Genomic DNA, 23,139 nt, shown 5'->3' on the forward strand with positions numbered 1-23,139 from the left:
AAGCTTGCTGGAGAGCGCTACTTGAGAGCATGGCACTAGGCTTCATTTCCTCCCTTAAATTGTTCATCAAAGATGCTCTCTGGAGAGCTTGGGTGCGAGCGTGGTAAGCGAGCATTGGCACTTTCAGGAGAGTGCTAAGTTTGCTCAAGAGCGTCCCTTGAGAGCGTGACACTATCTCCCCTTTGTTGATGATTGGCGCTCTCCAGCAAGTTTGCAGGAGAGCGCCCAAAATGAGCGTGACACTGAGCTTGGTGTGCTTGCCTTGGCGCTCTTGAGGGAGCTTGAGATGGAGAGCGTGGCCTTTGGTTGTTGCTTGTGACAAGGAGTCAAGTCATGTCAAGTATGGTGGGTGTATGGGGAAGTGGCGCTCTCTAGCAAGTTTGCTGGAGAACGCTGTTGAAGAGCGTGGTCTAGGGGAGATGTAGGTGTATGAAGGTGGTGCTCTCCAGCAAGCTTGTTGGAGAGCGTTGGAGAAAGAGTGGGTTAAGGGGCAAGGCATTTGGTGAGTGGCGCTCTCCAACAAGCTTGCTGGAGAGCGCTAGTGGAGAGTATGGTGAGGGTGTCAAGGCTTGTGGCAAGAAGGATGAGGTGAGGTTGACAAGGTGTGTGGTGAGTTTATGGTGGGGTGTGAGGGAGTGGCGCTCTCCAGCAAGCTTGCTGGAGAGCGCTAGTAGAGAGTGTAGGTATGAGGGGTGTAACACCCTACCACACTTAATCTTATACTTAAGTCATAAGACTGAGATAGCAAGATATTATGACCTCTAAAAGTATATATATATATATATATAAGAGATATTTAACTAGGAGCCCTGAAAAACGGGTAAAACTAAAATAATTATGCACACCCAAATTCAATACCCAAACTCATATAAACTAGAATTTGCAAAATTTGAGAATCCTCACCTTACATATATCTTGATTGAGCAAAGGCCCACAAGTTCCTCAAGCTAAGCTTGAACCTAGAGAACCAAAATCACAAATTCTCAACATGGATTCTCACTAATTTTTGAAAATTGGAGGGGTAGAGAGGCTAGAGTGTTAGAGTGACTTATCAAAGAAATTGATCTGATGGAATCATAGATCTCGACGTGGTGATTGCGTGGCCGCAAACGGTGCGGCGATTGGAGCTCGGAGCAAGAAGTTACGGTGGATTGATAGTGACGTTAGGGTTATGTTTCTTTCCTCCCTCACCATGAGCATGCTTTCAGTGTTTTATTGGATGAAGGAGGATAAGAGGGTTTACTTCTCTTAATGAATGGGCTGACTTGTTGGGCTTGGGCCATTTTTGGGCCCGGTTCAATCGATTTGGCCCATTCGGCCCAATCTTAGGCCAAATTCTTTGAAATTAGTGTCAAATTCTCGTTTAAATTTTTTTATCACATTAAACTATCAAATCCTATTTTCTAATCACTTTGATTAATAATTACTTTATTAGTTAGTTATTTACTAATTACTCAGGGTTTACAAGGGGTCATGAATGAAAGTGGCGCTCTCTAGCAAACTTGCTGGGGAGCGCCAGAAATGAGCGTGGGATGTTAAGAGGTGTAAGGGTGATTGGCGCTCTCCAGTAATCTTGCTGGGGAGCGCCAATAGAAAGTGTGGGTTAGAGGTAAGGCAATGTGGTTGTGACAAGGTTGGAGTGTGGTGTGGTAATGGCCTTGGCGAGGTTGGTGTGGTGTGGTGTTGAAGTTTGGGTGGTGTCATGACAAGGTTGGGATGGTGCTTGACAAGGGTCTTGACAAGGTTGGTACTGGCATGGTTGGTTTTGGCGAAGAGCGCCAATTGCTGAGGTTAAGTGTTGAGGCTGGCGCTCTCCTGTAAGCTTGCTAGAGAGTACCAGTTTGGATGCTGTTTGCTCCTTGAATGAGCTTACATTCTTGCTTCTCTAGGGCTCAATGTCTCTGCCTCTGCTTCTCCTGTCACAAACCAAAGAAGGTGCATCAAAGTTTGAAGTTCATAGCCATGCAAAAACCTTCTTTTAAAGGCCATAAAAATCACTTAATTAACTCAACTAAATCATGCATTATATGCTCTCAAATTCTCATGAATTCACCACACTTTTGATGCATGGATGCATGCAAGGATATTAAGTACAAATGCTTGCTTATTACCTAAGAAATGTACTAAATTTAGTTCTAAACTAACTAAAATAGCTTGTAAAACTAGCCAAGATGCCCTGGTATCACAACACCAAACTTAGATCTTACTTGTCCCCAAGCAAGGAATGAAATATAGGAAAAGTAATGAAAGTACAAAGAAGCATAAAGTCCTTATTGAGATAACTTTCAATCCTGGCTCATGGAGTTTTTCATGCATCACCTCCTTAATGGTTTTTCTTTTTGGCCTCTAGGTTATAACACTCTCTTGGATATTAACTTTGTTGCATTCTATGAGACTCATTATTATGTGATCCTTGGTTTGAGCTTTCTTGTTTTCTTTTCTTTTGAGGGAAGCTTATTACTTTATTGAGGCTAAGTGCTATGTGTTAAGGTAACTCTTTATAGTAAGCTTTTAGTCAACATTCCCGAACCAGTTGGTTCAAGATGCTAGGTGTTGAAGCACCCCTAAGGACATACTTGCTCAAGCCTCTCCTTAACACATATACACCACAGGCATTTGGCTTGCATTCATTCTTTGGACATTAGTGTCCAGCACCTCTTTGGGTTACTTAATGCTTTGTCACAAAGTAGCTCTTGATTGTGGACTTTCAGTTGGCAATCCCAAGTTAGTTAACCCAAGTTACCAAGTGATGAAGCACCCCTTAGAATTTAGTCATCCAACCTTGTCTTTGTACAAGAGCATCACAGACATATATCCAAAATTTCAAGCTATTGATGCCTAGCTTTATTAGTTGTTTCCTTTTGCTTCTTTCTCTTTTTCACTTTCTTTCTTTTTCAAGGATCTTTTATTTACCAAGTCTCCCAAAATGCATATCAAGCTCATATCTAAAGAATCATGCTCCCCTTCAACCTTATTCATGAACTATTTTATGAGTTAAGCATGTACCACCACATCCTAGGATTTTATTCTTCCTTCACAAAGTTGGACCTTACTCTTGCTTTTCATAACATTTTTTTTCTTATTGAAACTTGGGAAATCAAGCGTACAATCAAGATACGGTGCAATGATTCAAGTGCAACAACTAGTAAACAAACCAGAAAACATAAAGACAAACAATATGCAAACACTCAAAATAAAATGACTCATGAATTGGAGACATGTTCTATTCCATACATGTATATCCTTATTGAATTCTAAGGAAAAAGAGAGAACTTCACCACCTTTCATTCTTTGCCTTTATTGGTGGCCTCTACTTGCTTTCTATTTTTCTTTCTCTTTTCTCCTTCTTGATCTTCTTCTTGCGAGTTATCCTCTTTTTAGTTGCTTGCACCTCCTTTCTCCTTCTGTGTTTCCACTAGCCTCTTCCAAAATTCAGCATCCTCTATCTTCTTTCTCACTGTTACTTCATAACTATTCACCCTTTGTACTTCATGCACTTCGAGCTCACCATAAATTTGCTCAACCGGCTTGATTTTTGGATTCAAGGAGGGTATTGAGTAGCATAGATAGTTGGTCTTGGCTTGAGTTCTCACATCATACTCAAGTCGATTCCTATGCCTTGCTTCCTTGAGGACTTTGTACTCGTTGAATGCCTTCATGTGAGCAATTTGTTGTTGGTTGAGCTCTTGCATGCGCTTTTCGTGCTGTGTTTGCTTTTGAGCCACCTGGTTGATGGACTCATTAAGGTGGCCATATTGCTCTTTTTGCTGCTCTATTAGTTACATGTGCAACTCCCTCTATTGGTCCATCATTTGCAATTGAAAGTTCTTCTGTAGCTCTTGAGCTTCTGCGTATTGTCTTGATATGCCATCAATTGCATGTTGGATTTGGGACATGTCAAAGGGTGCTTGTGCTTGCTCCATGGCTTCGGGCATGTGCTCCTCCTCTTATCTTTGTGCTCTTCTCTTCTTTTGAGCCTTCCTTTTTTGATGAATACTTGAGATCTTCTCCGTCCTAATCCTATTGGCCATAGGAACCCAAGTGGTGTCAGCATCCTCAAACACGACCCCGGCTTTTTCACAAAAGAGGTAAATGGTGATAGGATTGCCTAGTCTTGCTCCTTCCTTCGTGCTCTCAACTATGTCTTGTATACTTTCGGCAATGGTGGTGGGCACATCAATTTCTCTACCTTTCATGATACAATGTATCACGATGGCCCTCTTTATGATGAGTTCGGACATGTTTGAGGTGGGGATGATTGACCTCCTTACAAGTTTAAACCATCCTTTTGCCTCAAGGATGAGGTCTCCTCTCCTTAGTTATTTTGGTCTTCCATGGGAGTCTCTCTTCCAGTGAGTGCCTAGTATGCAAATATCACTAGCTATTATATGACCTTTGTTTACAAAGGTGTAGGTAAGTTTGAAACCACTGGAAGAAAATGGGGCCTATAGAAAGAAGGGTGTTTATTTCGAGGCCCAACGGTGGGCGCCAATTGTTCTTGGGTGAACAACCTGGACGTAACTTCGGCTACAGGAGTTGACACCGAGCTTTAGCCTTTAACGCCGAGCTTTGGCCTTCAGCGCTGAGCTGTGAGTTGGGATTGTTCGAGCTTCTCGTCCAGAGGGGTGTCACGTCACAGAGAGTATGAGCAAATGGGGAGTGTACCTGCAAAAGGCACTTCGATGCTTAAGTTAGTACTGTGAATTCAGTGTATTGTTTGAAGATAAAATATCATACCTTTATAGGTGAGATAAAATAGTTCGATTATGTTTCTATTGATCATTTGAATTGACGAGCAGTTAATAGGTTTTAATAAGTGATAATGTCTGGTTGAACGTTTTTATTCTAGGATGTAGTCCGTTGAGTCTGATTGTAACGTATAACGCTGAGTTATAACGTAAAGTGTCGAGTTATGGTGCATAATGCCGAGTTATTGTATATAATGCCGAATTATGACATCGAATTTGTAACGGCCGTATCACTAATATTAGTATGTATTATTATAAATAAGTAAAATTTATACTTTTTATTATGCTCACAGATTATTCTTTTGTTGTAGAGATTAAATCAAGAGACGAGATTCCATCGCTAAAAAAATTGAGAAATAGGTCTTCTAGAGCGAGCAACAAAGAACCATGATCTCACCTGATAAAATATTATATATTAAGGACCATATGATTAGATATGTATAATAAAAAAACCATGTTATGTTTGACATTTTGTTTACTAGTTATGACGTCTGATTTTCAATGATTATGTATGAATTAAAAATAATATGATGTTTGGTTTATGGTACTTTTGGTTTATATTTAAATTTCTAAAATGCCACTTTAAACAAAAAAATGTTTTAATATGGTCAAAACAATTTTAAAATAGAAAAAAACTATTATTATAATCAAGTAAAATTGGTAGTTAAAACTGCCATTTTAAAAGGCATAAAGCGGCGGTTAAAAACTGACATTTTAAAAACACAAATTATTATTTTATTTAAATAAAACTTTCATTTTAAATAAAGAAAAATGCTATTACATACTGTAAAATACGACAGTTTTAGACCGCTATTTTAATCAATAAAAAAAGTTATTGTTTTATCTAATTAAAAGGGTGATTTAAACTATCATATTAAACATGACAAAAACTGCCGCAATAACTAAAATAACACTCTGGATTACGATAGTTTTAGAAAAATGTTATTATTAAGTATAATGGCGATTCATACCGCCGTAATTATCCAAAAGTTTTGAGTTCCTACCATAGATCCTGAAGCTCCTTACTTTCATTCATATATATATCATGCACACTTGTAGTGTTAAGAAAATACAAAACTCTTCCTAAAACTGTGACGACCATACAATAAACTTTTGACTCCTATTTCTCTTATGAGAGTTTTTAATAAGAGTGGGGTGGTTTAAACACATCCTCCAATAGTTGAACAAATCTTTTCTACTTGCACACATGTTTAAAATCCACAAAATCACTAATTAAAACTGGATTATTGACATCCAAAACTTCAGCAACAATAATCATATACAAAAATAATTATTCTCTAAATTCATGGAAAACAAGCGACGACGGGTTGAAAGTATTTCAAGGTCGTACTGATAGTTATTCGTGGTAAAAATCATATAGAAAAATAATCAAATTAATAAAACAATGAATAATTATATAGGTAATAACTGAAGGAAGAAAACAAAAGTAGCATATATAGATTTTGTACCAAGGTTTTTCATCATGTTCTGATCAAACTGATCAAGTATAGAACATCTATAGAAAATATATATGGGTCCAGCGGATGCTGCCAGGCAGGCAGGAACGGAGCTTAGTGCAAACGAAGGGGCCACGACTTCCTCGCTCAAGGTTTTTATAAAAGAATTAGTAATATTAATATAAATTTGTGGGATCAATTTTCACTTTTTATATTTATTCAATTATTTTTAATGTTAATTGTTAATATTTTAAATTTGAATTTTAATCAACTTTTATAAATTAAAGATTTTATTGACTTATTCATACAAATTAAAATCTCATTCTCATTATTATTTATTATTTTCATTATCAATAAAATTTTATAATTTTAATATTAGAATTAGTTGTAGTCAAATTAATTTCTTTTATTTATATACTTATTTATTTTACAATAATATCTTAAATTTGAGCTTTAATGGACTTTACAAATTAAAAGCTTTATTGACTTATTTTTATACAAATTAAAATTTTATTTTTATTATTATTTATTATTCTTATTATCAATTAGGTTTTATAATTTTAATATTGAAATTAGTTGTAATAAAATTAATTTCTTTTATTTATATAATTATTTATTTTATAATTTTAAATTATTTTATAATATCTGTCTATATAGTTATTTATTTATTGTTATATTAGTAATAAACGTAAAAGTAATTATATTTATAAATTTTATTTTAATATAAATATTATTATATAGTTTTTATGTTCAAATTTTTTAACCCCCAAAATTTCTCCAAGTTCCGCCACTGTAGGCAGGGGCGGATTATTCAAAAATTTTTTGAAGAGGGACCAAAAATTAAATATTTATATAATCAATAATATTATTTTTTATTATTATTTTTAATAAAAAATTTTACTAAAAAATAATAATTTTATATTTGATATCATTCATAATAACTAAAATTCTAATTTTTATCTTTCTTTTTTATTATTATTATTATTATTATTATTATTATTATTATTATTATTATTATTATTATTATAAAAAATGTAACATGAATAATATAGATAAATTTATTTTGATATTTTTTACATATGTATTTAAAATGAATTGGTAAATAAAATATGTAAAATATTTATACTAATATATAATTTATTTAAATTATTTTAATATCATGAGAAAATAAATAAATATTGAAAGAATTTAATTTTTATGTATATACTTTTTTATTATTTCATTAGAATTTGTTATAAAAATTAAAGTATTTTCTATACGATGATATAGATTTAAAAGTTAAGGGAAAAAAATTCAAAAGATAAATGGAACAATAAAAAAAATATAATAAAAACAAATGGTTAATAAAAATAATAAAAAATAGAAAGAATAATTAAAAAAAATTTATTGATTAAAATGGTTGGTTTAAGAAAATATAATATATTATTAATGTTCAAAATATAACAATTGAGATTTCAACCCAGGTCATGAGACAAAAATTATTTTAATTAGCCACTAGACTAACAATAAAATTTTAAAAATCAATGTCATCATATAATATATAAAAGTTTCAAAATTTTTTGGGAGGCAATGACCCCTACTGGCCCTCCTCTAAATTTGCCCCTGCTGCCAGGTATAGTAGCACTATCACCGATACTCAAATCAATGATCAATTTTTTTTTTTAGGTTTTGGATATTTATTTTTGTTACGTTTCGAATGTTTATTTTTTATTACGATCTCTGAACGACGGACAGTAATGGGTGGCAAGGACGATTCTGAGTTATGGATGGTGGTGGGTGGCGCGGTGCAACGCGGTGTTGGACCACCGTGTATGGATTTAGGTTTTTTTTCCTTCTTGTTGATGGACTAAAGACAAGATTCATCATACAATTAGTCAGTTTTTTTTGTTAGAGGCTGAACATTATATTCAAGATGTTGATTAATGGAGTGCAAAATACAAATCAATGTCACATCAAAAACAAAAAATGTAACGCATGTTCAAATCTTAGTATCTTTTCAGTATATACCCAAGATATACTCTCGAAATCCAGTGCAAGGTCTTTGATTGAATTGGAGAAATAGCTATAATTAATATATCTATTATCTTAAATAAGGTTTTGTTTTCTCCATACGATGTTATATGCCTCTTTGTTGAAAAAATAATATATAGAAATCTTGTCTCAAGTGATTTTTTGGATATGTTAAAAAAAAAATTAATAGAGTTCTCGGTTAAAATGGTAGGTGAGATGGAGACGAAAGACGAAAAAATATTCAAGAAAACCATACATAAAATGGTCAAAAAAGATCTATATATACAATCTAAGATATGATACATGATAAGGCTTGAAAACATTGTTTGATCTATGTAGTTGGTTGCACTTAATAAGATAAATCTTTGTTGTTGTTGATGATGATGATATATGGCTCTTAAGTATCTTGAGAAGCCATGATGATAACATTTGGTTTCTTCATTGCATGGACTACATAGATAAGGATTGGTATTCTGAAAAGGAGAAGCCATTAAATATTTAAGAATATCTTTATTGCAATACCTTACTTTGTACTACTATGAGGGTTCTTTTAGTAAATGATCTATGTCTTATCCTTGATGGATTCTGTATTGAACTCATCTAAATTTTTGTTCATAATAATAAAAGAAACTCATAGCTAAGAGAAAACTACAAACCATATCTTCTTGTTTGTGTCTAGTGACAAATATTATTCCAAGTAAGGGGAACCTATCCATGTCATAGACATTCACGCAGCTTCAGATCAGATGTTGTAATGTGCATGGATTACATTGCTATAAGAATTTTGGCAGAAAACTATGGATCATGTCTTAGACATTCACGCAGCTGCTTTTCTATATGCGTACGAAAATTTACTTAGCTCCAAGAATTAGCTTTGTTCTGAGCGAAAAAGGTTAAAGAGAAGCTAGGCTTCTCTTAAATGGCACCAAGCCACCAACAATTCTCAAGGTTGGCTACTATATTATATAAATATATAGATATTAATATCCCTAATGATGTGCGTCTACTTTAAGTTCAGAAAGTTGTTCCTTTAAAAATCCAGGACAGATGGTGCAACAACAAGTTTCAAGTTCTGTTCAGACTTACAAGGTTAGCTCTTTGGATAGCAAGAAGTCTTTAAAGTCTAGTTTTCTTTCTTTCATTGGAGCACATGAGATTTTCATGCCAGAGGTAATTGAATATCTTATTTTTGTTGTCATTATATAATATATGTATATGTGCTTTCTAGTTTCTCATATAATATAATTCATCTTAGCTTCTAGCCAAAGTGATATATGAAGAGTTTCTTCACCGTTTGATATATGCCTTTTTGTGAACCATCTATTGATGCTAAGGTGTTGACTATCCCATTCCTTAAATTTCGACTGTGAAATTTGCACATGATCTTAGTTGAGCTAGAAAGGCAGAAATATGGTACGTTATACACTAAGATAATTTAATAGTATAAATTTAAATCAAGCACTAAGTCATCATGATAGATCAGAATCCAAATTTGAACTATTGGATTACCTTAATGTATGATAATGACTTGAAATCTATATCTCCGAAAAACAAGTTTTCTAGTCAAATAGAGTGTTAAATTCTTCTATAAACAAAATTATTCAAAGCTTTAAGTCTATGCAATATATGCAGAGTGATTTAGAAACTGTGGTAAGCGGCAGGTATCTGTAATGCTAAAAATACAAGCATGTAGAGCTCATATAAGAAGTCTCAAATTTATGTGAATTGTGATGTTTAAGTTTTTATCTTTTTCTTGCTTCTGATCCTAAAAGGCTACCCTGTCATCCATAGCATATACCATGAATGTGCCTTTGTGTACAGTATGATTCTATATAATAAAATGTATATTTAATTAAAAACTAAATAATACAATAATGACATGTTTATTTTGTTATTGAATGCAACTATCGTTTGCATGACACACGTGTCTGAGGGATTGTTTTTCAAAAATTCTTGTAAACTGTAAATTATGATTTTTTTTTTCATTATTTAATTGTAGAAGATAGATTAGGCCAAGAATTGGCTTTGTTAACTGGGAAAATTTCTTAGAACTAAAAGCCATGTTACTCTCTTTTTAACTTCTGTATACTGGGAATATTCTTGCAAGTGAAGCATATTACTAGACAGTTATATCAGAAAATGTGATATAGCACTATACCAAAATTTTGATGCATTGGAATTTCTACTTCAATATATTGAACAAGTGGTAAAACTTACGTATTGGACAAATTCTCAGTTATAATTGGACCGAAAGTTTTATCTCAACTTGTCAACTATAACAGATAATTATATTAGAAGTGAAATTGAAGTTTGAGATAATGATACATAAGACACTATATATTTAGGTGGATAAATATAGAAACATATTAACAAAAGAATTTTCCCCTACCTCATTCTGATAAATAGAAGACACATTTCACTTGTTTTTCTTGAAATTAAGATCACATGGATTCAGCTATTTCCCAAGTAGTAGTAGTTGATAGTGATGATCAATTTTCAAGGTCTTTTCAAAGTGTAGAGGCAACACATTTGGTTCATAAAAAGTCTGCATGGTACAAATTTCTTGCTTTGATTGGTGCCCATGAAATTTTCTCAATAGAGGTAATTTCATACACATAAGTTTTAAAACTCCAGTTTACAAGTTTAGGTTTAAAATCGATCAAATTTATGATTCTACGAATAAACTTTTATGAGTTTACACCTTTGAGTTTTATTATTGAAGTTTATGTAACATGTATAATTTGGTCCTAGTATAATCAGTAGAGTAATTCAGCTATAACTAGAAATAATTTAAATAGTACTTAGAATGAAGAATTATGATAGATGATGAGAAATGAAATTTAAGTCTTCCACTCTTAAATTCTCTCTTCTAATTCGTTTTTGATTGATTAATTTTTCTTCTTCCCAAATTACACACTCACATCCACATATTATTCATATTTAATACACACTTATAGTCCAATTCTTTCTTTTATTCTCATTATTGATCTTAAATTTTACAAGTTTAAGTGAATTCTCGAGTTGAATGTTTTTAAGGTGACTATTCACATAAAAATATCTTTATGTAAAGATGATAACTAAAATATTGATACATATTATGCTAAGTAGTTTAATTAAGCATATCAAACCATCTAATGAATATTAGTTATTATCTTCGCATGAAATATTTTCATAGTAAGTAATCACCTGATCTTGAATCTCGATATTACATATGAATATGAAGTATCATAATGCAAAAGATGACATTTTATTTTATTTTCTTCTTGTTTCAGACATGGAAAACAGCATTGACTGAGTTAGTTGCAACTGCTTCTCTAATGTTCACACTGACATCATCAATCATAGCATGTTTGGATTCACATGAAGTTGCTCCAAAGCTTCTAGTCCCTCTTGCAGTGTTCATCATAGCCTTCTTGTTCCTAATAGTCACAATTCCACTCTCTGGAGGTCACATGAGTCCTGTTTTCACATTCATAGCAGCACTAAAGGGTGTTGTTACTCTTGTACGTGCACTAATTTATGTCATAGCACAATGCATTGGTTCAATTATTGGTTTCATTATGCTAAAATGTGTCATGGATCCAAAATTGGAACACAAATATTCATTGGGAGGATGTGCAATTGGTAATGATAGTGATAAAGGACTAGGATCAAAGCCACAAGTTGCATTGTTAGTAGAATTTTCATGCACCTTTTTGGTGCTATTTATTGGTATTACCTTGGGATTTGATAAGAAAAGGTCAAAGGAATTAGGATTACCTATGGTGTGTGTTGTGATTGCTGGGGCAATGGCATTAGCAGTGTTTGTGTCTATAACTGTTACTGGGCAACCGAGCTATGCAGGTGTTGGACTTAACCCAGCAAGATGTTTAGGCCCAGCTTTACTAAAAGGTGGATTATTGTGGAATGGACATTGGATTTTTTGGGTTGGGCCTTTCTTGGCCTGTATAACATATTATGGAGTATCTATTAATTTGCCAAAGGAGAGTATCACTTTGGAAAATGAAGAATATGATGTGTTGAGTTTAGCTTTGGGCCATAGTAAGAGTATTTCTAGGAGTGCTGTCTCAAATGATCTTCAAGTTTGAAGATGAATATGGACCTAAGTCCAATAATAAATTGCATAGAAAAATTGTTGAGAATATTATGTAAAAGATTGGAATTGATTCTCTAAGGAAGTTATTTATTGAAACTACTACAAGCAACTAAAAGTTTTGTTATTTTAAGGAAATTACACCTTTATAATGTAATTATTTATTGAATTTGAGTCATTTTATTTATTGTTAGTTTAACCTATTAGATTTTGTTTTAACTCAGTACATAAGATATTATTATTATTATTATTATTATTATTATTATTATTATAACTAATGTTAAGTTCTATTCATTAGTTTAGAGTAAAATGAGAGACAAATATTTATTTATTTTATTTATATAGTAAATAACTCTTCCTCTTAGTTTTCTTTGTTTTATTTTCAGTCAAAAAGAAAATATTAGCCACTAAATCAATTATTATATATTTATACAAAGATACATATATTATTTAATTCATTTTCAATGTGTATTTTAAATTTTAATTTATATTTTAGCGGTTAGTTTTTATTATACACGCAACATAGTTGAATAAAAATATCCACATTAAGTAAATGAAGATATTGGTTGAAAATTATGCATAGGTCAATAGAAGTGATTTTTTTTTTTAAAATGAGTAAAATGACAATTAAGTCTTTAAAAGTTTTGGCCTCAGACTAATTAATTTCTGAAAAAAAAAAGATATCAATTAGATCTTTCATAATAACAAACTGTAGACATGTTATGTTCTCTGTCTATGGATAATGCAAACTGAGATGAATTACTCATGTGTTCCATTATCGACAGTGACGTGTCTCATTGCTCTCACTTGATCATTTTAAAAAATTAGGGGAGCAAATTAATTTATCCAACTAATTTAGGCATGTCATTATTTTGAATAACAAAATAAGTATGTCATTATTGTATTATTTAATTTTTGTTATCTCATAATAATTAAATCAACTTTGATAGGTAACTAACTAGAGTACAAGAGCCAACTGTAATAAATTAGTATATGGATTGCAAAAATCCTAACAAGAAGGAAAAGAAAACCTAAATCTACACACGGTGGTTCAATATCGTGCCCGCTGCGCCACGCCACCCACCACCGTCTGTTGCTCAGAATCATCTTTGCTACCTGCTATTATTGATTGTCGCTCAGAGGTCATAACAGAAAATAAACAAGTGAAATGTAACAAAAATAAACATCCAAAAACTTTATATATATATAAAGAGATTTATGAGACAGTAAAATGTCGTATAATACTGACACAATTAATATATATAACATGTTGATTAAGATCCTGAAACTACGAGATGTAATGAAATTTATTTTAGAAAATTTGCAAAATTTTGTATTTTGTATTTTATATATAAAAGACCCCATTTAATTCATTACACATTTTATCTTATTCATATATTATTATTATTATTTAATGAATATTTTGTGAGTGTTAAGTGAGATTTATTTATTTTATCAACCTAAAGTTACTTCAATTTTTTATTATTATAATATTAAAAAATTATTAAATAGAATGGGTTGCTCTAATTAAAACCTCAACAATTTACATAAAATCAAATTGAGTTAAAAAATCAAACTTTTTTTTTAAATGGATCCAAACTGCCCTGGAAACATATTTAGAGACATAATAAAATTTCATAGTAAAACCAAGAAAAAGGAACCATCTAATTGAAAGTAACTTAACTGTTGTAGTATTAGATTGGATCCAAAATAAGGGTGTTTGATTATCTAATAACTTGGACTACAAAGTCCTATAGCACGAAAAAAAGCTGCAATTGTACTTGCTTCTTTTCTTATTTGTTTAAATAAATAAGATTGAACCAAAATAATGAATCCTGTCCAAATCAAACCATATCAGTAACAATCTTTTCACTCTTGCTCTTTATATGGTTCCAATAATGTAGATTGAACATTAAGGTCCAACCAAATCAAATCATCAACTTCAAAAGTTTTGTGTTCCTACGATAGATTCTGAAGCTTCTTACTTTCATTCATATCATTCACACTTTTAGTGTTAAGAAAATACAAAACTCTTCGTAAAAATGTGATGAGCATTCAATAAACTTTTAACTCCTATTTCTCTTATGAGGATTTTTAATAAGAGTGGGGTGGTTTAAACTTTAAACACGCATCCTCCACTAGTTGAACAAATCTTTTCTATTTTGCACACATGTTTAAAATCCACAAAATCACTAATTAAAACTGGATTATTGTCTTACTGATAGTTATTTCCTGGCAAAAATCATATACAAAAATAATCTGATCAAATTAATAAAACAATGAATAATTATACAGGTAATAACTGAAGGAAGAAAACAAAAGTAGCATATATAGATTTTGTACCAAGATTTTTTATCATGTTCTGATCAAACTGATCAAGTATATGGATCCAGCGGATGCTGCAAGGGCGGAGCTTAGTGCAAACAGTGGAGGACCATGGCTTTTCCAAAGTTTTTATAAAAGAATTAGTAGTATTAATACAAAAATTAAATGTAACTCAATTAGTTTAAATTTCACATTTTTATATTAAACATGTGGGATCAACTCTCACATTTCTCACTACTTCTCTACATATACTTAACTAGTGAAAAGAATAAGTAAAAAAAATAATTCTACAGAAAAATGAATTCTTCACTCCCTTCAATATATAGCAATTTGCCATGGAAACTCTTCATTTTTTTTATTGTGCTACCCTTTCTTCTTAAAAAAGTTTATTACTTAGTCTGCTGAGAAAAATTTCCTCAAATTTCTCCTTTTATTTATAGATTTTGACTTTCTTTTTCTACTTCAAAATTCTTAATTCGAGATTTTTTTTTTCTAAATTTAGAGTTTGAAATTATTTTTTTAACTAATGATATTTATAATTATAAGCCATAGCATAACATTTTTTAACTAAAGAGTTATGGAATAATACAACTGTATAATAATAATTTTTTGAAACCTGTTCCTTGGTATATTAAATTATATATATTAATAGTTGTATAAAATTAATCATATTTATTTATATCTTAAGTTACTACATCATAAATACTGATTTAAATAATATTTATAGAAAAATACAAATAATAGTTATGTTCTGAGGGTTATTTGAAACGCTGATTTGGGCCTGAACGTGAGGTCCAAATTTCTTGTGGGGCAGCATCCAACTTATTCTTGTGTCGAGGTGCTACCATTCGAGTTCTTCGTGAGGAGGCGGGGGGTGGTACCTGCAAGAGACTCCGATACTAAAGTTAGCAAGGATTTTAGGTAGGTTTTTTAGTAGATTAGAACATACTTTATACCTAAGGGGTGTCAGCATATTTATAGTAGAATGTTAATCACCTTTGTTGGAGTAGTTCCACCTTTATGGGTGGATGATCGTTCCCTTAATCTTGGGAGTTGTTGAGACCTATCTTTTAGGGAAGATAGAGATAGTAGAGAGATTCGCGGAGGCAGTTACTTGCTTGGACAAGCAGAGCGGGGCTCCTTTCACGGTGTTTGACCTTTTTAAAGAGGTCGGGTATGGGTTGGAGTTCCCCTTTGTGGGTCGAACCTTTTCTCTTTATTGGGTTTGACTTTATTTGTTGGGCCAGGGTATGAACAATGCCCCTACTTGAGTCCAAGCTTTATATTAGGTTGGGCTCGAACATTTAGTGATTTTAGTTTCTACGTCGGGTACGTTACCCTCAGGAGGTCGGGCACTTGACGTGTTTTTGAAAATTTGAACGTTGCCTCCTTAAATGAGGGGACGAACGTTGCGCCGTAGTTTTCTTGGGATTCGCACACGTCTTTAAGAGGGGGGTTTGAAAAGGCCTTTTTGCCCTTTTTTTTCTTATAAAAGCACTTTGGCTTTCCCTCTTCATCTTTTCCACATTTCTAAAAGTCTTTCACCTCTTTTTCTTCACAGAAAACCTTCTATTTTTCTTTATTACTGTGAGAATTCCCTCTTTTCCCTTCTTGCTTTTCAATCGCTCTTACTTCCAAGATTTCTTCGTCTTGGATCTTTTAAAGATGTTAGCTTGTTGTTGTGGAGAGGGATGTTCATAATTTTGCCATTTGACGTGCCCTTCATTCTTTGAATTTTCAAGGTTGATGCTTCTAATTATCAGTAGCTTTATTTGTCTTGCAACTGTGTTGAATGACTTTCAAACAATAATGCTAGCAATAGACTTCTTAGTTTTGTTGATTCTTCAATTTTGGTGGCGGTCTTAATTGCTTTTTTGGAACTTTTCTTTAGGAGATTCGTTGACTACCGTCGTTTAGTTTGAAAACTTCTGTTGAGACCACTTTTGTTGATTGAATCACTGTTGGTTATCTGGAGGATTTTCTGAGTTTTTGTAGAACTATATTTGTAACCATTTTGCTATTTGTTTTCGTATTGCTCCCAATGGTATCGCTACTATGTAATGATGTTGTTACTGATAGCATAAGAGAGACACCATTTTTGATGCTTTTTGTATGTAGAAGGGATTTGAAACTGCCTTGATGTATTTTATTTGTTTTTGCCCGATCTATTTTGAACGTCGTCCGAGTTCTTTCAGTGACGATCTCTTTATTTTGCATTTGTAGATATGGCTTTTATGTCGTGCTCTGTTGTTCTCAGTATATCGACTAAAGTTCTTCCATGTCTCCTAAATTGGGTAGATAATATAACACCCTAACTATCAAAATGTCATGCTTCTGGCTGCGCCACTTTGATAGCTCGAGTATTACGATGACTCTTAAAATATTTAATACTAAAATATGAGCCTGTTTAAAACTTAAACCAAAATTTTCAAAACATACATCCATACTTAAAATACAAATTACAATACTCATAAAGAATAAATATATATACATATTATTAATTTAAAAGCATTGCATAATCAAATTCCTATTCCTCTTATAAAAACTTGTATAGATAAAGGCGAGGGAAAAAGTAACTAATACAACTTAAAACATCGTTTGAACAGAAAAGAAATAAAATAGACTCTTCCGAACTTCGTCGTCTATAACCTGAAAAGAAAAGACTTGTAGGGGAGTGAGAACATCGTCCTCGCCGATTCTCACTATGGGTAGAGAATTACTATAATAGGATACGTGAAATAAAACTATTCTTCAAGTATAGTGATTAATAACCGCCTTATACATATTTTCAAAACCACAGATTTAATATTCGAAATATGAAATCCTTTTTGAAAGAGAAAGCTGTTAATTTCTCAAAAATCCAAAAGCCTTTTTAAAAGTTTTTCCTAGACAGCATGAATGACCATGCTGTTCCAAGCATAGGTTCATTAAGTCTATGCTGAACCAGTTTGGTTTTTCATACTTTTCTAAATCAAAAACTCAAATTAAACACGACCTTCGACCCATCTCATAATCAACCACGTCCCTAGGCCCAAACAAATCAATCCACAGCCAATTCATCACAAATTCAACTAATTTCAGTCACAAACACAAGTAAGAAGGTTCAAACACAATCAAGCAGTTACATCAAGTTGAGCAATTAACAATTAAACATAATTATTCACATAAGCAAACTAATTACAATATGCACACCCAAACAATGTCACATAGATACATATGATGAACGCCTGCCCTATGGCTAATGAGTCTCATTTGTCGGTTATCAAGCTAACCCGACAAGTTCGGCTGCTAAACCCTGGACTGTCCCCCGTCGCGCATCCCCATGAGTCTATCCATAGCTTTTTCTCTTCTCATTCATAATTCATATACATATATTTAAAACTTTACTCAATTGGGGTTAACCTTCCCGAAAATTTATAAGTGCCCGGTCACCCTTACGACATAGGGTCAACAGAGTATCGAGTCTCAACCTAGAACACGTGGTGGCAAGCCACGGTACTTTACCCAAGGAAACTCGTATCTTAGATAAAAGAAGTTCAAAAGCCACATATTCATTCATCATCATTTCTGCACTTCATTAACACTTCATATCAAGTTAAAACATCATTCCTACCATATATCACTTTTTCCTCAAATCAATTTTCTTTAAAAATCAAAATCAAACTCATCTTTATCTCAAAATTCAAAATTCCTCATATCTCAAATTATTCCAAGTTCATAATCCACTTTTTTTTCTCAAAATCAATTATCTTTCAAAACTTAGCCACCTTATGTGACATTTTCCAAAACTTCCAAAAGACTTTCAAACATATCATATCAAAAGGGAATTTTCTTTGAAAAGACTCACTCCTTCACTTTTAAATCATTCATTTGACTATTTCAAATCAGAGTTATTAATTAACAACCTTGGCAAAGACTCAAGACTCTAAGGAAAATAACTTGCCTCATTTCTTAAATTCTTTATAAATCCTCGGAATTATAGTTACTTAAATTGAAATCAATTAAAACAAAGATTTAAAAATCAACACCAAGGCATGTTAGCCAAAAGTTCCGAACCACTTTCAAAACCAAAGTTATTTAAGCCCAAAAACCAATTTCATTTCATTCTTAAATCGAAAACCTTTCCAAGGCTCGGAATTGTTTAGTCTTGCTCAGTCAAAATTTAAAGAATACTACAAAAGCAAAACAAATTTAATTAATCAAAGTTCAATTTCTTTTAAAATCCACTAAAACTCTTCCAAAAGTACTTCTTTAATCAAACTTCAAAATATAGGTTCTTTCATATTTAAATCAATCTTAAAACATAAACTTTCCTTAAACAAATTAAACTCGAAACAACCATTTCTTAATAAATTAAGAACCAAATAATAGAACCTCTCAAATTTATTCCTTTTCTAAATCACATTTTAAAAAAGAATCTTAAATTTCACAAAAATTCGGCAGCATCTCCCCTAAAACTTGGACTTTGCCACCCTTTTCGGGTCCCAACCAAACCATTCCACAACCCCTTCCATTGTTTCAAAACCAAATCAGTTTAAAATCAGACTAATTCCGAAAATTCATATCATTCTCATATTTCAAGAAACAACTTCATTTTCAACAGATTTAACTCAATTTCAAAACTTTAAGGAAACAACTTCAAGAACTGTCTGTTTAACAAAACCAAATAATAATCCAGTCAAACAAATATTCATATCAAACTAAGAAAACCAAACAATACATAAGACTTATACCATCATTAAAGATATATTTCTCACATCAGTATCCATATATAACCATTCCAAATTATAAAGTATAGTTTTCTGAAAATGGCCCCTACCTCGATAAGCGAAACCATAACCCAAATGTGTCAGCTAAGCTCTTTTTGCTCAGCTCGAAATCAAAGGCAACCGAAACCTCAGCTCCGCTTGCTTTCTCAATAGCAGAACAACCTTAATCGTAACATGCAAACTTGATTTCTAATTCCTAAAAAATATTAATATCGCAAAGACTTTAATACACGTAACAGAACACTAACGCTGGGTCTCCAGAACAGAAATACTTACTGTAATACAAAAACAAAGCAGCGGCAGTCTCTGAACCGGTTTGGCAGTGGCCACGGCTGCCACCTCACGTGGCAACGTCGACCAGATTTCGATGATGGCAACCGAAACCAACATGCAGTGATTGTAACGTTTCCAGAACTCAAAAGAAACGAAACCCGTTACATAAAACCTTACCAGTGGTAGTCGTTGGTGATGGCAGCGGCATTTCTCGGTGGCGAAGACTCGGCCACCCATCACCAGCGGTGGCGACGGAGCGTACAACGGCGGCTGGGCAGATCGGCGGTGAGAGAAACCAGCTCAGTCTCGGATCTCTCTTTCTCTCTCTCTCTCTCCTTCACGCGCGGCTCTCCTCACGTCGGCTCCCTTTCCCGGTGACGCACTCCACGGTGGTAGAGGTGATAAACCCATATTTTATGATATATTTTGTGCCTAATTTAAGTGATTTATTCAATCCTTCACTCACTTATTCATATAAATTGCATGGTTTTACTTTTCCTTCCTTATTATGTGATGTATGTGAAAAACATGTTTTCTATGCTTTAAAAATAATTATTTTAATTACCCTTTACTTCCATTCGATGACGTGATTCGTGTGTTGAGTAGTTTCAGATCTTCAAAGGGCAGGAATGACTTAAAGGATGGAAAGAAAACATACAAAATTGGAAGGAAAGCATAAAACGGAGTTTTTGAAGAAACTGGCAGTGACGCGACCGCGTCATTGACGCGATCGCGCACCTTGAGCGAAACGCATATGACGCGGACGCATGATTGAAGCGACCACGTGACAAGGAAAACTCCAAATGACGCGACCGCGTGACCCACGCGGCCATGCACCAGAAATTACAGAAAATGCTCCCAGCGATTTCTGAAGCCCTTTTTGGCCCAAATCCAAGTCCAGAAGGCACAGATCAGAGGTTATGAAGTGGGAGAATGTATCCATTCAAAAGGGAGCCTCCAATTAGTTAATTTTCATGATTTAGATGTAGTTTTGAGGGAGAGGTTCTCTCCTTTCTCTTTTAGGATTTAGAATTAGGATTTCTTTTGCTTTCAGGATTATCTTTTTATCAGGTTCAACATTCCTTTTTATTTATTTTCTCAATTTAATTTATGAATTCTTCTATGTTACAGATTACTCTTTGAATTAATGTTATTTGAGGTATTTCAGTTTATTATTGCTCTCTTTTATTTATGTTACTGTTGCTTCCAATCTGAAGACATTTTTATTCCAGTAGATTTACTTTTCCCCTTTGGTCTTGGTTAAGAAATCAGTAACTCAGGAGTTAACAAACTCAACATGATCGATAATTGCTATCTTTGCTAATTGAATTGAACTTCAATAATCCCAATCTTTCCTTAGGGATTAACTAGGATTTGAAGACCAACACAATTAGTCACTTGACCTTTCTTTACTTTAAGTAAAGGCTAACTAAGTAAAATTGAGATTCAATCTTCATCATCATTGATAAGGATAACTAGGATAGGACTTCCAATTTCTCATACCTTGTCAAAAGTTTATTTTACAGTTATTTATTTATTTTACAGTCTTTTACTTATTTTAATTGAAATTTAAATTACTTGTTCCTCATCTTCAAAACCCCGATTTGCAATCTCCATAATCAATAATAAGAACATACTTCCCTGTAGTTCATTGAGAAGACGACCCGAGGTTTAAATACTTTGGTTATCAATTTTTAAGGGGTTTGTTACTTGTGACAACCAAAACGTTTGTAAGAAAGGTTGATTGCTTGGTTTAGAAACTATACTTGCAACAAGGATTTATTCTGAATTCTAAACTATACTTGCAACTATACTTGTCCACTGGAATTTGATCAACCCTTTAGGCAACAACGCCCTCCAAGATATCATAGACAAAGACCATTCTATAATGCATACCAAGCCAATAGACATGGTGGACAACCTTGTAGTTACCAACAAGCCCCACCCTGTGCTTATAGGCCATCCTCTCAACATAACTTCGAACCACCACACTCACAAGCTCCTTTTCACCATTCACCACCATATGATCCTCATTTACCCCAATTCCAATCTAATTACTCCCAAACACCACCACTTCCCTATATACCACGTCCAAATCTATCACCCCAAGGATCAGAGGTTCGCCTCAAGAAAACAGTAGATCAACTTCAAACAACCCTTCATCAACTGGAGCAAGATGTAAGTCAATTATCTTTTAGACGTTCGAACATTCAAGGATCTCCCACAGCCCCATGTGGACAATCTAAAGAAGAGCGCATCATGAAGGAGATACTAGAAACTCCAGTGGACAGAACAGGGCATGACTTCGTACTAGAACAAGTAGAGGAAGCTGTCATTGTAAACGAAGAAGAGTTGGTTGAAGACTTAGGAGACGCTGAACTTCCATGGGAATTCAGAATTGTGGAAAATTCTGTCAAGGACGTTACAATTGATGCTAAGGAGGATAGTGCACAACTCCCAAAGCAAGTCTTTTATGAAGAACTAGACGGAATAATTCAAGAAGCAAGTTTCCTTGATGATGATAATCTCAAGTCAAGTTTTCCCAGTAATGAACTTGCATCAGCAAGTGAATTCTCTGAGATCGAAGAATCTTCCCCAAGTGAATACGAAGATGATGTGGAGGTAGATTTCTCTTAACCTTCCGTTTATGACTTAAGTGACGAGGAAGACATAGAAGGCTTTGATCAGGACATGGATGCAATTGAAGAAGTCTGCAAGACAGTGAAGAAATTCACCGAAGAGCACAAGGGAGTAGAACTTACAGAACCACTGAAAACACCTATCCCAAGGCCATTACCACCCAATACAAGCTTCAAGTGGGTACAATCCTTAACCTTTAGCTTTATTTTCCCACTTGAATATGGTTTGCTTGAAACAGATGGCCAGCTTAGAGCTCTCTGCGGCTTTAAGAGTAAGAGGGAATTGGCTCGTACTTAGAGCTGGTGCACAAGGTTCAATAAGGTTCCACGCTTCAACTCGAAGTGCACGGATTGGCATCATGATCAATCGAATGGATCTAGGAAAACGTTTGGTCACCATGGTGAAATTCTACTTTCTAAACCGCCCGGATGGAAATATATAGATTAAGACGAAGGCGGATTTAAAAGCAAAGTTTGGGATCCTGGAATCTATTCTGACATTCGTCACCCCGGGAGCCTGAAAATCTGTTTGAAGCTGCTCAGAAGCTTTACATGCCTAGTTTGGGACCCAGAGGCTATTGGCATTCCAAGCATTGGTGGCGATTTCTGGATGAATTTAAGCGCAAGCCGCTATAACAGGAAGCTCATCCAATGTCCAACATAAGGACTTTAACTAAAAGTGCTAGGTGGGAGACAACCCACCATGGTATGATCGTTCCTTTTTTATTTTTATTTAGTTTTATTTGTTTTCGAGTTTTATTTTATTTTATTGTATTGAACCTGGAGTTTTACATAACATTCATATTAGCATTGCATTCTGCATAC

The 23,139-nt window shown here is 33.5% G+C and overlaps 1 protein-coding gene across 2 annotated transcripts; it reads left to right on the top strand.

The window, feature by feature from the left end:
• The first annotated feature begins 9,262 nt into the window (after positions 1 to 9,262).
• On the top strand, positions 9,263 to 12,303 carry LOC107646799 (aquaporin TIP1-2-like). 2 transcript variants are annotated; one of them, XM_021104411.2, is made up of 2 exons: positions 9,263 to 9,385; positions 11,488 to 12,303. In XM_021104411.2, the coding sequence occupies exons 1-2, from the start codon at positions 9,263 to 9,265 to the stop codon at positions 12,301 to 12,303; spliced, it is 939 nt and encodes a 312-aa protein (XP_020960070.1). The 2 variants fall into 2 exon arrangements, with proteins under 2 accessions (XP_020960070.1, XP_016206440.1); XM_016350954.3 differs by lacking the exon at positions 9,263 to 9,385 and adding an exon at positions 10,661 to 10,816.
• Positions 12,304 to 23,139: the final 10,836 nt, after the last annotated feature.

This window comes from Arachis ipaensis, chromosome B6, assembly GCF_059453495.1.
Source record: "Arachis ipaensis isolate K30076 ecotype BB chromosome B6, ASM5945349v1, whole genome shotgun sequence".
NCBI lineage: Eukaryota > Viridiplantae > Streptophyta > Magnoliopsida > Fabales > Fabaceae > Arachis > Arachis ipaensis.

Coding starts and splice junctions, on each gene's coding strand:
- LOC107646799 (XM_016350954.3), top strand. CDS start 10,661: ATGGATTCAGCTATTTCCCAAGTAGTAGTAGTTGATAGTGATGATCAA. Junction 10,817..11,487: donor ATGAAATTTTCTCAATAGAG/GTAATTTCATAC, acceptor TTCTTGTTTCAG/ACATGGAAAACAGCATTGAC.